Here is a 13,075-nt window from a genome sequence, read left to right as displayed (position 1 = left end):
CTAGATGGTTCGACTCAACGCTCTGGACTTCTGGTTCTGCAGCTGGGAGTATGAGGAGGAGCCATGGGAGGGTCCTAACAACCACCAATGACAAATCAAGTCTATTGATTTTAATTCTGAAGGATATCAGTACAATAACACAGCAGGTTTTTAAAACAGGTAACGTGGCCCATATCTGACAATCTACATTGCCTAATAACTATAGTATGTTCTTTCATACTGCATAAATCTGAAGACATTGAAAACCAATCAAACCATAAAGCTGAAACGGAAACATTAATCACTGATTATTGGATGATATTCAAATTTTGGATTACTTACTTTTAACAAAAAGACTCATATTTGATTATTGATATGAATTTTTGCTGTTCACCATAAGTAAAACTACAAAATGTAATTTAATTTAATTGCAGTACTCTTTTCACAGTAAACTATTATTTTTAAAAATAATGTTACATTATATTATTATTACTATTACTACTACTATTATTATAATTATGGACACTGTCCTTCTTTAAGAACAGAATATTTGAATAAAAATACTAATAACAACAACAAAACAAAAAAAATATTAATTGTTTGACAAAAAAAGCAAAAACAATATACTTGTTTCTTCACAAAATGACAAAAACACGTATATCTATAATCTGTTGGCAAAAACAGCACACTTTTTTGGGATCAGGATTTAAGAAAGAAGTTAATAGTGGTCACTCTGTGATGACCTGAAGCAGAGATGATATAATTACTTTAATCCTTGTGACGGATTCACTGCTACACCTTAATAAGAGATAAATGATGCGTATGACTGTCTCTGTGTTAGTGAGTGACCTAAAGGACAATCTGCTTTTACATTTATTATACAATTATCATTAATATCATGCATGCTTTCCACTTGCAAACTTGTTGGAAAACCTGAATCAATGCAATAGGTAGACACTGTTAGTTAAGTTTGAAAAAAATCACTTAAAACTTTACAAAAGTTTTTAAAAACGTACTCTTCACTCCTTTCGATCCGTATATGGAAACTAAGCTGTAGAAACGGCCCATTTTCAGTGTAACACTATGTATCTTTGGCCTGGTGTAGATTTATGCCACCCGTTTACACTGAGCTTCACCCTGGAATACTTTTTGGAATGAGGCAAAGTAGTGTGCAGCCAATCAGAACAGAGTTAATTTACATATATATTTCATGGACAAAAGTATTTGGACACCTGTTCATTCATTCTTCCGAAATCAAGGGTACTAAAATAAGAGTTTGTCCTGCTTTTGTTGGAGCAACTGTCTCTACTGTCCAGAGAAGGCTTTGTACTAGATGTTGGAACACTGCTGTGAGGATTTGATTGCATTCAGTGACAAGACCATTTGTGAAATCAGAATGTTTAATGATCACCATCCACCTTACCCCCAACTCCCTGCAAAGTGTTGGATGGAGAACCATCATTCCAGTGAACAGTTCCAAAACTCTGTCTGGCATTAGGCATGGTGCCAATGGGTTCATGTTTATTTGCTCCAGAGAGACTTATTTTATTGACAGTACTTCCCTAGAGGGACTAGACAAGCTGTGTGTGTGTGTGTGCAATTATACATCCGTGTCAGCAATGGGTGCAACTTGATAATAGCTGAATGCATTCATTAGAATCTATTTGGACATATAGTGTAGATTGTCTTAAAGGCCCAGTAACAAAACAACAGTTTCTTGGCTACATTTGATGCTCAAGTGATAATGAATGATGTTTTTGGAAACATGAGTCCACAAACCTCACAAGTGGAGATCAGGGAGAAAAGAACATGCAAGGAAAATATAGTATATGAGCTCCTTAATAGTGGACAGGAATAGGAACCAAGGCTAATGCAGTTAACATAAATTGTAGCAAACTGTTTATGCTGACTCCTGCTCGAGAACAGGACACGTGCCTTACAAAAATGCTAAATGTGCTCACAGTTTCACACTTTTAAATGTGTGTGTGTGTCTCTATGGTTTGGTTCTCACAGCTCAACAGGGAAGATCGAACGCATCTGCAGCCATAGTGTGTGCTTGTGTCTGTGACTGCTTTTAGCATTAGCATCAATATAGAAAAACTAGGAAGGGGGTGTTCAACTCAAAATGTTAATCTAATTTCAACACAAAATGACCCAACAACGTATAAAACTACGTATAAAAGCCATGTTATGGCTTTTATACATTTTTCTGTGTTTTAAATGCTGAAAATCCAGCCTATTGAAAAGCTCCCTGGCCCTGAATGCTAGTTCTTAGCATAGCTTGGTCAGTGAGCCTGTGGCTTCTTGATCTTATGCACGGTCACAGGTTGTTCACTAATGACTCACGTCCTTGTTAATGAACCATGCAGTGACCAGTCCTCTGCCCTCCCCAGGTCATGCAATTAATGTTTGGCCAATTAAAGCGGTATGATTGAACTTAACAGGTAATAATGTGGTCATGTCATGCTTTTAAAGGTAAGTAAGGGTATATAAAGGGACTTCTCAAGGCTTTTAGGAGCAACACTATCTTCTACTGGACCACTCTGTCATTTCCTACCAGCCTTGAGAACGTAAGTGTGGTCTCTCTATGGGTGGGGTTCTTGTACACAGGTTAAACAGGTCAAGGTGTTGAATAGAATCTGATGATGCTTGATTCTTGACTACTCCAGCTTTTCAAGTTTATGCTGTATCTGCTAACTTATCTACAATGTAGAGTACTTGCTGACACTGGATTCAGGCTTGTCATTAAGGCAAAAACCTACCCTATGTTGGAAGACTAGCTTAGCTGGTTGACCAGCATTGGCTTCATTTTTCTTCATTTGACTTTGATGGTTTTGCTGGTCTACAAATGTCCTTGCTGGCCATCAATCTGGTCAAGCTGGTTCACCAGCTTTTATAAGTGTGTATTCAGTTCTTTTTACATACTTTTTAAAATGTTTTTTTCTTTTTTTTTTACAAGGAATTTACAAGGAATTACTGAAATAAGATTAAAATCTTAGGTTCTTAGGTCTTAAAGATCCAGGTTAGAATGTAAAAAGCTGGAGTACTCTTTTAACTATATTATTACTATTGTTAAGGATTACAATAAGCAATGAGCATCAATCATTAGGTTTTTATTACAGAAAAATACATGAAATTATTGTTCTTGTGGTACAGAGGATGCAGAGAGGGACCACAGTCTCAAAAAAGTTTTTAAAATGCTCCTATACGAACATATATTATAAAAGAACCTATAAACTGGTAAAGCATCTCAATTACAAATATGGTTCTTTAAGGAGTCAAAACTGTTTTTTTTATGGCATCACTCAAACAACCTTTTCCAACACCACTATTTATTATACTATATACTATATTTTATATTTATTATACTATTACTATTTATACCACTATTAATATTTTTAAGAATGTAGGTTGGGAAATGACGAAGTACTCTTTCAAAAACAGTATCTCTACAGCTGTGTTGCATCTGTAGACTGTAGTGAATTACGTCTGGGAAAGACTTGGTTTTGGTTTGGGCCTAAATCTTTCAATCTTATCTACTATGATTCCATATTTTATTCCAAATAAGAGGCATGTGATAAATGTGAAAAACTTAAGAAATTGTAGCGCACAAAATCCTAAAATTGGAGTAGTTTGTCCAGCTTTGCAGCAGTAACTATGCAAAGGCCATTTGTTTTCTGAGCTTTTCTGATGGCTAGGTCAAATCACTTGTTGTTTGCTGGGATTATTTTATGCCTAATTTTCCTAGTTTTGATACCTCTGCCACACAGATGTCTGGAATGCTTTTCTCAGCCATCTGCCTGCTATGCCTGCTGTCCGTCTGCTCAGCTTGCTACATCTCCAACTGCCCCGTTGGTGGCAAAAGGGCAGTACAGGATTTCTCCCCTCGACAGGTTTCTGCATGGCCTTTCATTTACACTACCAATCATAGTACAGAAAGTATGTTTTTAGTAATATAAAACCAGTTTGCTCATATAAGCTGACAAAAAGCTTGTAAAAAGTGGCTTAAAAGGTTGACAGAGAAAGCAAATGTAGTTATAGTACAACTAAAATCTAGAATGTCCCATATTTCAACAGGTGTGATCAGGTGATCAAATCCAATCTTGAGGTTGAAATTCACAACATGATTAAAATACATAAATCCAGTATAATGATAATGATACTTCTTTATTAAACAAAACTCATGAAATATCAAGTGCTAGATTATGATTAAAATCTACAGAGATTACTTTATTTTATTTATATTATTTAACACTACACTTCAAATAGTATTACATTCATATTATGTACAATATGTACAGTAATACAAGTTTCTAAACAATACAGAAAAAGATAGATTTGGATCAACTCACAACTAAATCTCCTTCCCATGTTTACTTAAATAGGTTTCCAAATGGCACACATTTGGCCCGGAATATTTGATCAAGTGTTTTAGCATACTGTAAACAGTACTTGTCTGTGTTCAGTGCATGGCGTGTGGTCCTGGAGACAGGGGCCGATGTTTCGGGCCCAATATCTGCTGTGGTGAGGGAATAGGCTGTGTGCTCGGGGCTCCAGAGGCTGTGCGCTGTTTAGAGGAGGACTACTTGCCTTCTCCATGCGAAGCTGGAGGAAAATCCTGCGGCCCAGCAGCCGGTCGCTGCGCTGCCCCAGGAGTGTGCTGTGACTCAGGTCAGTTCCTGTTTATAAGTCTATATCTAAGATTTGCGGTGTCCACAAAACATTCCAAAATGAGTGAAGATGAAAAAAGCGTGTTTATGAACACAATGAGAATGTCATCACGCATCATCAGCACCCATGATGTGGTGATTTAATTATGTATTTTGTGACTGTTTCATGAAAAACATGTCTCAAAAATGCCAACTTTACAGTAGAAGGAAAATACCTTCTGAACTTCCAATGGAAGTAAATGTAAAAAGGTTTTATTCCAAGCCATTTAGGAGCATTTCTATTGGTCTATTCATCCAGAATTTATCACACAGTGTACAGAGCAGCTACAGGGTTCAAATGATGAAAATGAAGATACATGTTTTTCATTGGACAACAGCAATATATTGAACTTTCAGAAGAACTTAATTTATAGGAGACACTCGACTAGTGCACTAAATAAAAAATGCATACGTGTAATTGCATTTGTAATTCTACATCAAATTATCAAATTACATGCATGTCTAAGTAGAAGTAATTACACATCGTCAACAAAGGACATACCTCAGCATGTTGTAATGCACAGTTAATGTTTTTTGCTGAATTTTCAGTATATTTTAGTCACACAAAAACCTCATTTTTGCTGTTGTTCCAAAGTGAATGTCAAAATTTCATGACAAATGGATCAACAGAAATACTCAAAAAAAAATATCTTACAGTCTTACATTCCACTGATACTTAAGCATGTGTTTTCATTTTGTCATTATGGAGGCATTTTGGAGGTTTTTGCGTAACAACAATGTTATGTTTTGCGTCATATCTAATCTCATGCTACCTTTGGCCGGCTGCTGTGTGAAACAGACGGCTGCAGCATTGACCAGTCTTGTCTGGAGGGTGAAGGTGATATCAACACCATCGGTCAACCGGTCAGCAGCAAGGACATCCTTCTTAAACTTCTTCACTGGACGAATTACGCCCAGCCCTACAGGCCCTACCAGTGAGATCAGAACAACCTTAATCAGGGACGACATCATTAGGAGGATCCAACACCAGCCATAATGACTGCGAAAGACCATAGTCTACCTTTGTACATAGGTTTTTGTAAAGTCGAGAAAATGCTAGATGCAAAAATGTGATCTGAAATGAATATGCTAATGTATTTTGTCAACAATTTCATTGTCTATGGTGTTCTGCAACAATTAAAGTCAGAGACCATTTGTGTGCTTTGCAGCTATATTGGAGCCAGTGTGTGGTTTATTTTTAGGCAGTAGAAATTTCGAATTAGGAGAACCGTCATCAAATGTGATTTCAAATGTGAATTAAACATGGCTAATATCAAAAAACATTGTGAAGTCCAGAACATGTTTGAGTAGCATAAGCATATAGGTCTTACAAGGTTAAATCTTTAACTGTATTACAAACATTTAAAAACACAATTTTGAATATGTTATGTTATTATAGGATGGGAATATAATACTAATAATAATATTATATATTATTATATTATTATTATTAATAATAATAATAATAATAATATATAAAAAATAATAATATAACAACACAAACACAAAAAAACTCCATAAGAGACATTTTGTGAACTAATTTAGGGTCACATAAAAGAGAATCACTGCATTTTGCAAAAGCATCAAGCTCATTCTAAATGTGTAAATAAACCTTGGGCCTCTATTCTCTACTATTAAATTGTCACACTCTAGCACAGGAGCACGTTCAGCTACAGTGTGACTTTCAGCAGAGTAGAAACATCTAGAAACATCATTACTGTGGCCCTACCTGCCTCAAATGAAGCAAAGTCCAAAGGTTCAGCTCTGAACAAGCATCATAAATCCTTAGTCATGGGCACTGTGGTGAAATGATGTGAAGAAAATTGTTGCCGTGTGCAGACGTGTGGGTGGAAAACAGCTGTATATTAAATTCATGTATTAATACAATGAAAAAATATATATTTATTATATTTATGTATGTCTTAAAAATACTCTTAAGTAGAACAAAATTAAACAATTAGGTATCTATGTTAAAAGATTGATTAGCACTACTGCTAAAAATGTACTTGGTGTTGCACAGCACCACATTCTGGACATTGGAATTCCGTTAGTCTGGCCTAGGCATAGAATGGCTCTCCGCGTTGTCGTGCAGACCCTACAGCCTTAATGCACTCTCTTAAAGCTGCCTCCCAGTCCTCCCCCTGTTCCAGATCTTTACAGCGAGTTTCCCTCGTCTCCAGTGCCCTCAGCGCTTCAGCGTCAATAGCCAGGCCTGCTTTCTGAACCGTCTCCACAAACTTTGCTGGAGAAGCTGTTGCAATGCAACATCTGAAAACAGACACAGACAGTAGGGGTGTAGCGGCACAGGTTTTCGTACCAAACCATTACAGTACGGGGCTCACGGTTCAGAAGAAACAATCCTACATTACACAGTCTTCCTTTACAAATTAAGAGCGGTTTATGGATTCTCCTGTACAGTAACCAATTTGGAAATGCGAGGGATTTACCAAACAGTGCATTTTCACTACACTGTTAAGCAAAAACTAAAAAAAAAAAAAAAAAAAAAAAAAAAAAAAAAAAAAAAAAAAAAAAAAAAAAAAAACATTCCTTTACTCAGTGGGCCCATTTTTATAGACGAAAAGTCATGTAAATACAAATACTTTGAAATCAACCACATAAAGGACAGTAAGCAAGACTGCGACAAGCAGGATCAATCACAAGCAACAGAAGCTGTGTGTAACAATATGATAACATAAGGGGACACCAGGAAAGCTTGAAAAGTTGAGATAATCAAAAGTACTTTAAGAGCGAGCTTAAGCTTGTAAGCTACAACAGTAAACTACTGTAGGTTTGTACATCTTCTGGTCATGTTTGCCTTTGGTGTGGTGTATTTGTTTTCAGTGATGAAGAATTAATCAGCAAATAAACATTTCCCATCAAAGGTTTGCAGGTATTTTGTTTTCCAATTGAATTTTCAGAATAATGTTAACATTAAGTAAGTGTAATTTCACAGCACTCAATCTAAAGGGACAAGGGGTTAAGGGCTTCAGTGTGGAGTTTTATTCTAGTACTGTTAAAAATATTGTCATAAATGGTTTAATAATGTTTGATTTATTTCCTCATAGAAAACATGCCTATTAAAAAGCAGCTTTTGGAAGGCAGTGGTATGCAGGCTCTATGTATGTGTGTGTGCATGCACATGTCCAACCTCTTTCCCCCAGGGTTGATGGGGCAGTGGTAATGATGCCAGACAGCCACAGCAGTATGAGGGCACACCAAATACTGATTCTCCTTCCAGCACTTCACCATGGCCTCCATTATACCCTCGTCAGACACTGAGCCTGAAGACAACACTGAACACAACTACACACCCAGAAAACACAGAGAAACAGAAGCAGATCAACAGGATTGTGTGTTTAAGACCCAAAGGTGCAAACAACTATAATAAGCTTGCCAAACTATTTTGACTATGCATAAACTAAAAAAAAAGGTATACATGGATTTTAGTGATCTGTATGATGAAATTAGGTGTTTTCCCAGACTATTGCACCAGTGAATCAGCCATAATGTATATGGTGTGCCAAGTTTTTTCTTCCATTCTGACCTGCAGCAATAAGTAAAGGAAGCTTATATCACACCAATGAGCATCAACAAAAAAAGGGATCGCACATTAAATGATGTATGTACAAATTTTTTGCAGATAACTTGTATACCACATAGACTCTTAGCAAAAAAGTTCTATGTAGTACTGTAAAGGATTCTTCTAAGTGGAACCTCTTCTTAGTAGTTATTTAAAAGATTCATAAACAAATATCAAGCTCCTGAGCTCCCCCTACAGTCAAGAAGTGGAATTCTAAAGGACGCAATTGTCACGTCATGTTTTAGTGGACGAGGTTTAGATAAAACATGAAATATGACAAAACACCCAAAAGGCCTTTCTGAGAACTGTCTGGAAATGTTTGCTTGCTATACACATATTTATGTCCCCTGGGGCTTTAAGTATTCGAATAGTACTTCATGCTGTATATAGTTCTATATCTTGAATATTTAAACAACACAGACCTCTTTGTGAAGCATTTCAGGTAGAGAGAGCCTGTGAGTCTTCTGAAACTGCTCCATCATGTCCTTCACCAACACTCCATCTTTCCCAGATACAAGCCAGAACACTCGCTCCATGTTATAAGGGTCCTAAACAGACATCCGAAATATGAAATACGTACTACTGAGGAGTTATATAGGCCTTGCATGTTAGAGCACCTGAACATCAATGGCTGGGGCCAATGTTTGCTGGACGCTCTGTGCCATGGAGAAGTCTCCACTCTGAACGGTGCGGTGCAGTATGTCATTGGAGTTCACCACCGCAACTAGTCGCAGAGGAATCCCCATGTGTTTCACAATGCATCCAGCTACAATGTGGGACAAACCAACAATAAACAGACACACACAAACCAAAACTATTTAAATAGGATCCATTTATATTAATTTTATGTGAACAATAACTACTAAATGATTAAAGGAAATGTCTTGCAAAGAAATACTAATACAATTAGCTGTTTTTCCTTCTTACCACAAACAACTATTACAATCATAGCCTTGCTTATGCGATTTATGAACAACACATTAGCTAGGCTTTCATTTGGGACATTTTACCCAACTTGTCCGTGTCCAATTCTTCCACATGCTGCTGCCCAGGATGCATATGCTTACTCACAAAAAGCACCATTGTATTTTATAAAGCTAACTATTAGTGCTTAACAGACGTAACAGCGTTGTGCTGATTGATGGACACGGTAGACGGAGGGCAATCCTACCCATCAAAAAAAAAATAATAATAAAAAAAAAATCATATGCCTGATTAGGTGCCCATTTTTGTACCGGGATGTAGCTATAAGACATGACTGCAGATATAAGCGGACTGGCAAAGAAACCTAACGTTGATAATGGACAATACACATTTTGGAGGAACCTTTATATTATATTTGCCAGTGCATTATGTCCTCGCAATCCTACAACTTGACATGCAGCCATAAAATGAAACAAAATGGTAAAACAACATCATTACATGTTACTCCATAAACTCCAAACATTTCTTAAAAGTGTTTTGACAAATGCGGTGTAAAGAGTTTTAAGCCTTAATTGTGACATTATCATTATTATTTAATTTAGCAGTCAGAAGAAAAATGTGGCTATTGGTATCCAGTGCATGAATTACGAAGGTGGGTAGATGGATACATTCAGAGTAAGGGGAAAATGTATGTAAATATTAAATAAAATAACCTTATATTAAATTTATTTAAATATTAAATAAAATAACCTTTCAGACTGACAGACTGATTAGGTAGTGTCATGCCTCATCACACAAATGTCATTTAAGACCTAGTCTGTTTGAATACAGGCCTGTACCTGTTATATTGCCTGCCCCTCCTGTGGGTACCACCACTTCCAGATCTGGCAGGCTGTCTCCCTCAGTGTTTTGTAGATCACTCAGTTGCAAATATGCATAGATGAAGTGGGCCAGCTGTACCAGAATCCGTGACCAGTTCACAGAGTTCAGGCTCATCAGTCCATGGCTTTTCACCAGGTCCAAATCTGTAAACAGCTTCCTCAGGGGCACATCGATATCGTCTGAGCTTCCGTCCGCTTTATTGAGCAAATAATTGAAAATAAGCAGTGGGAAGAGAAAAAAAAAAAAAGCAAATCAAAACAAATGAAATCACACAATAAAAACGACTAACCCTATTAAGGTACCGAACTGAATTACTTAATTCAAGATTATTAGTAAAATAATTTTAAGGCCTGCCAAATTAACACCTATTTTGTATTGTAACTAACAAACAACGTAAGTTTAGTTCTGTCCATTTGTAAACATAAAATCTTTCATACAGTGTCACAAATAGCTTGAAATAACTCGTATGATTTAGACGGGAAAAGTTATCCATGGGGAGGTGTGAGTGGCTAGTCGATTTACACATTGCCATCATTTCCAAAAAAACACAGATCATAACCCACTTATAGCAATAATGACATTTCAGTTTGAAACTACATGTTGATAACACATAGGGAGGCTACAGGCTACACTACAAACCGACTTGTCAAAGCTGCCAGCTGTGTTGCGCCTCTGGGGAGTCCTCTGGTTGGTCTTGGATTTGACTGCGGTTTGCCACAGACTTAAACGGCCCAAGGTATCTGTGCCATGCACTACAAATCAAAGTGCGAAGTACAAATCCTAGAGCGCCTCAATACCTGAGAAAAGCTGTGAAAAACTGTTTTTCCACAGGACATGACGAAATATTTAGCCCCATACGACTCACACAGGATTCATTTAACCAGAGGTTATACTGTATATACACGTCTCATTTTACAGAAGGCAAAAAGAGCCAGAATCTTTACTGATGCAGGAGCACGCAGTGCTAAAAAAGTTACTGATTTGGCGCATTCAGACGGGACTAAAATCACTTAGAAACTCTAGTAATAACTACATTACCCAAACTTTACCAGGGAAAACTAATCCTGTATAAGTAGGGCTTAAGACTATAACACTTTTGTTGTGAGTTTTGTGCACATGTAATGCGGTAAAAACAAAAGCTAACCCCACCTGCAAACACATGAACATTGTCCTCTAAATGAGTGGTCATTTGTTTCTCCTGCACCATGGTGATGCGGCCACGGGGGAAGACCACCACCACGTCCACCGCACTCAGCCCACATGCACTGCTGATCGCTGAGCCTCCAGTGTCTCCAGATGTTCCTGCAAGTGGAAGATTTGTAGACACATGATCATCCAGGGTATCTTCTGAACTCAAGGATATTGATACACAAATGTGTCTTAATGCAAATACATCCTCCCAGTACCATCTAGTGTAAATCCTTCCCAACAGAGTACAGTGGAGGGTGGGACACTCCCTACTAATACCTTATGCTTTTAGACCTGATGTCTTTCTCTGGGACAGGGCCTATAGATTAACACCTAGGCAATGATATCATCTAGTCGCAGCGCTAAGTCTAAGCTTAAATTAGACTCAGTGCACTAAGCAAACGGCTGATGTGGCTACGGGTTTTAATTTCAAAGAAGCAGATGCTCATCTCATATAACTTATCAACTGATTAAACAAGTGGAACCAGGCCTCACAGACCCTTTGTGATGAACACTGGTCTAAAGCCCAGGTCTAAATCTTAAGGCTACCCAAAAACATTTCTAAAGCAAAAGTGTGAGTGGGGGCTTGCTAACCCACGAGGATGGTGATACGGCTCTTCTCCTTGCGCAGGAAATATTCCAGGAAGCGTGTGGTGCACCTCATAGCCAGATCTTTAAATGCCAGCGTCTCTCCATGGAACAGTTCCAGGATGGACAGAGAGTCCTTCAGCTTCACCATCCTCACAGCATCTGGCACAGAGAACTTGGACAGGGCACTTGATATGAGGGCTGTAGTGAGGACAGAAGGAGAGGGATGGTGTCTCAGTCTACATTAAACATCTTGGGAAAACAAGGAATTGTTTGGCAAGCTTCTTTATTCTGCACTGGAGCTACAGGGCTGATGTAGCTAGGTAATAAATAATTAAAGTTTATACCTGAAGAAATGTTCTTTGCTCAATGCTAATTGTTTTCTAATTGACCTAGAACAGACTTGTTTACATGGTATATTTTATCTGCTACTGCATTAATATTTAATAATAATAATAATAATAAGTATTTGAGCAAGATCATTAATATTTTAGACAAACAACCTGCTATTAATTAATATTAAATGTAAACTGTCTAGTTTCAACAGTCCCCTATAAAAACCTTAAAAAAGCACAATTTAATCAGCACAAATTCTAGCTTGTTTGAACCCCACAATCTTTCTAATGTAAATATATAAAATAATAGATCTTCCCTTTTGCTATTTAGATGAATAGACAAACTTCAGTGACAGAAAATGATCAACAAGAAGGTATACTCGTTACCATCCAAGTCCTGTCTGGGGATGAGCTGCTCAGGGATAAACAGAGAACACACTTCACACACCAGCTGCTGGTAGGACAGAGAGCTCCAGGATCGAAGAATGGCAGGGGGCAGAGAGGGAATTTCTTCAGGCATGAACATGCCCCCATCCGGGGCATAGCCTGAAAAAAGCACATCCCGAAAGTCCCAGCCGCGAACCCCTCCTCGTGTGCTGCAGTATCGCATCTTTTCCCTAATGAAGTCTGGTCATGCAATAAGATCCCATGAGATTGTGAGAGACAGTGGTGCCCAATACTTCTATAACAATATTTAACATTTTTTATTAATTCAATATTAACTCACTTAGAACCTAGAGGTCACAGCATGTCTTTTCAATAAAAACCTTCAATTTAAACCACATATTCATGCACATAGGCTTAATCTTTTAAATCGCATGACTGATCCCAGCTAAAATATGAACTAGGTATAAACCATTTTTAATGGTTGGGTAATATTTTACTTAAAA

The 13,075-nt window shown here is 37.5% G+C and overlaps 2 protein-coding genes across 2 annotated transcripts; one reads left to right on the top strand and one right to left on the bottom strand.

Annotated features, from left to right (window-relative positions):
* Positions 1–2,443: 2,443 nt before the first annotated feature.
* Positions 2,444–5,969, top strand: oxt (oxytocin). Its single transcript, XM_072673513.1, has 4 exons — positions 2,444–2,549; positions 3,750–3,872; positions 4,446–4,650; positions 5,488–5,969. Exons 2-4 carry the CDS (start codon positions 3,750–3,752, stop codon positions 5,625–5,627), a joined length of 468 nt encoding a protein of 155 aa, XP_072529614.1. The 5' UTR covers positions 2,444–2,549; the 3' UTR covers positions 5,628–5,969.
* Positions 5,970–6,711: 742 nt separating this feature from the next.
* thnsl2 (threonine synthase-like 2) lies at positions 6,712–12,795 on the bottom strand. The gene is made up of 8 exons (XM_072673501.1): positions 12,573–12,795; positions 11,857–12,051; positions 11,224–11,376; positions 10,032–10,268; positions 8,886–9,034; positions 8,691–8,816; positions 7,837–7,991; positions 6,712–6,956 (listed from the first exon to the last, which is right to left on the bottom strand). Exons 1-8 carry the CDS (start codon positions 12,793–12,795, stop codon positions 6,746–6,748), a joined length of 1,449 nt encoding a protein of 482 aa, XP_072529602.1. The 3' UTR covers positions 6,712–6,745.
* Between the last annotated feature and the right edge of the window lie 280 nt (positions 12,796–13,075).

This window comes from Salminus brasiliensis, chromosome 1 (genome assembly GCF_030463535.1).
Source record: "Salminus brasiliensis chromosome 1, fSalBra1.hap2, whole genome shotgun sequence".
Taxonomy (NCBI): Eukaryota; Metazoa; Chordata; class Actinopteri; order Characiformes; family Bryconidae; genus Salminus; species Salminus brasiliensis.
This window is presented reverse-complemented; position numbering and strand designations above follow the sequence as displayed.

Bases quoted from the DNA above. Each gene is read 5' to 3' on its own strand.
- oxt (XM_072673513.1), top strand. From the start codon at position 3,750: ATGTCTGGAATGCTTTTCTCAGCCATCTGCCTGCTATGCCTGCTGTCC. The intron at 3,873-4,445 runs GTTTCTGCATGG...GTCTGTGTTCAG, and splicing joins AGGATTTCTCCCCTCGACAG to TGCATGGCGTGTGGTCCTGG. The intron at 4,651-5,487 runs GTCAGTTCCTGT...TGTGTGAAACAG, and splicing joins AGGAGTGTGCTGTGACTCAG to ACGGCTGCAGCATTGACCAG.
- thnsl2 (XM_072673501.1), bottom strand. From the start codon at position 12,795: ATGCGATACTGCAGCACACGAGGAGGGGTTCGCGGCTGGGACTTTCGG. The intron at 8,817-8,885 runs GTGCTCTAACAT...ATGTCTGTTTAG, and splicing joins CCCCAGCCATTGATGTTCAG to GACCCTTATAACATGGAGCG. The intron at 7,992-8,690 runs GTCTGTGTTGTT...CTGGGTGTGTAG, and splicing joins CTGAAATGCTTCACAAAGAG to TTGTGTTCAGTGTTGTCTTC.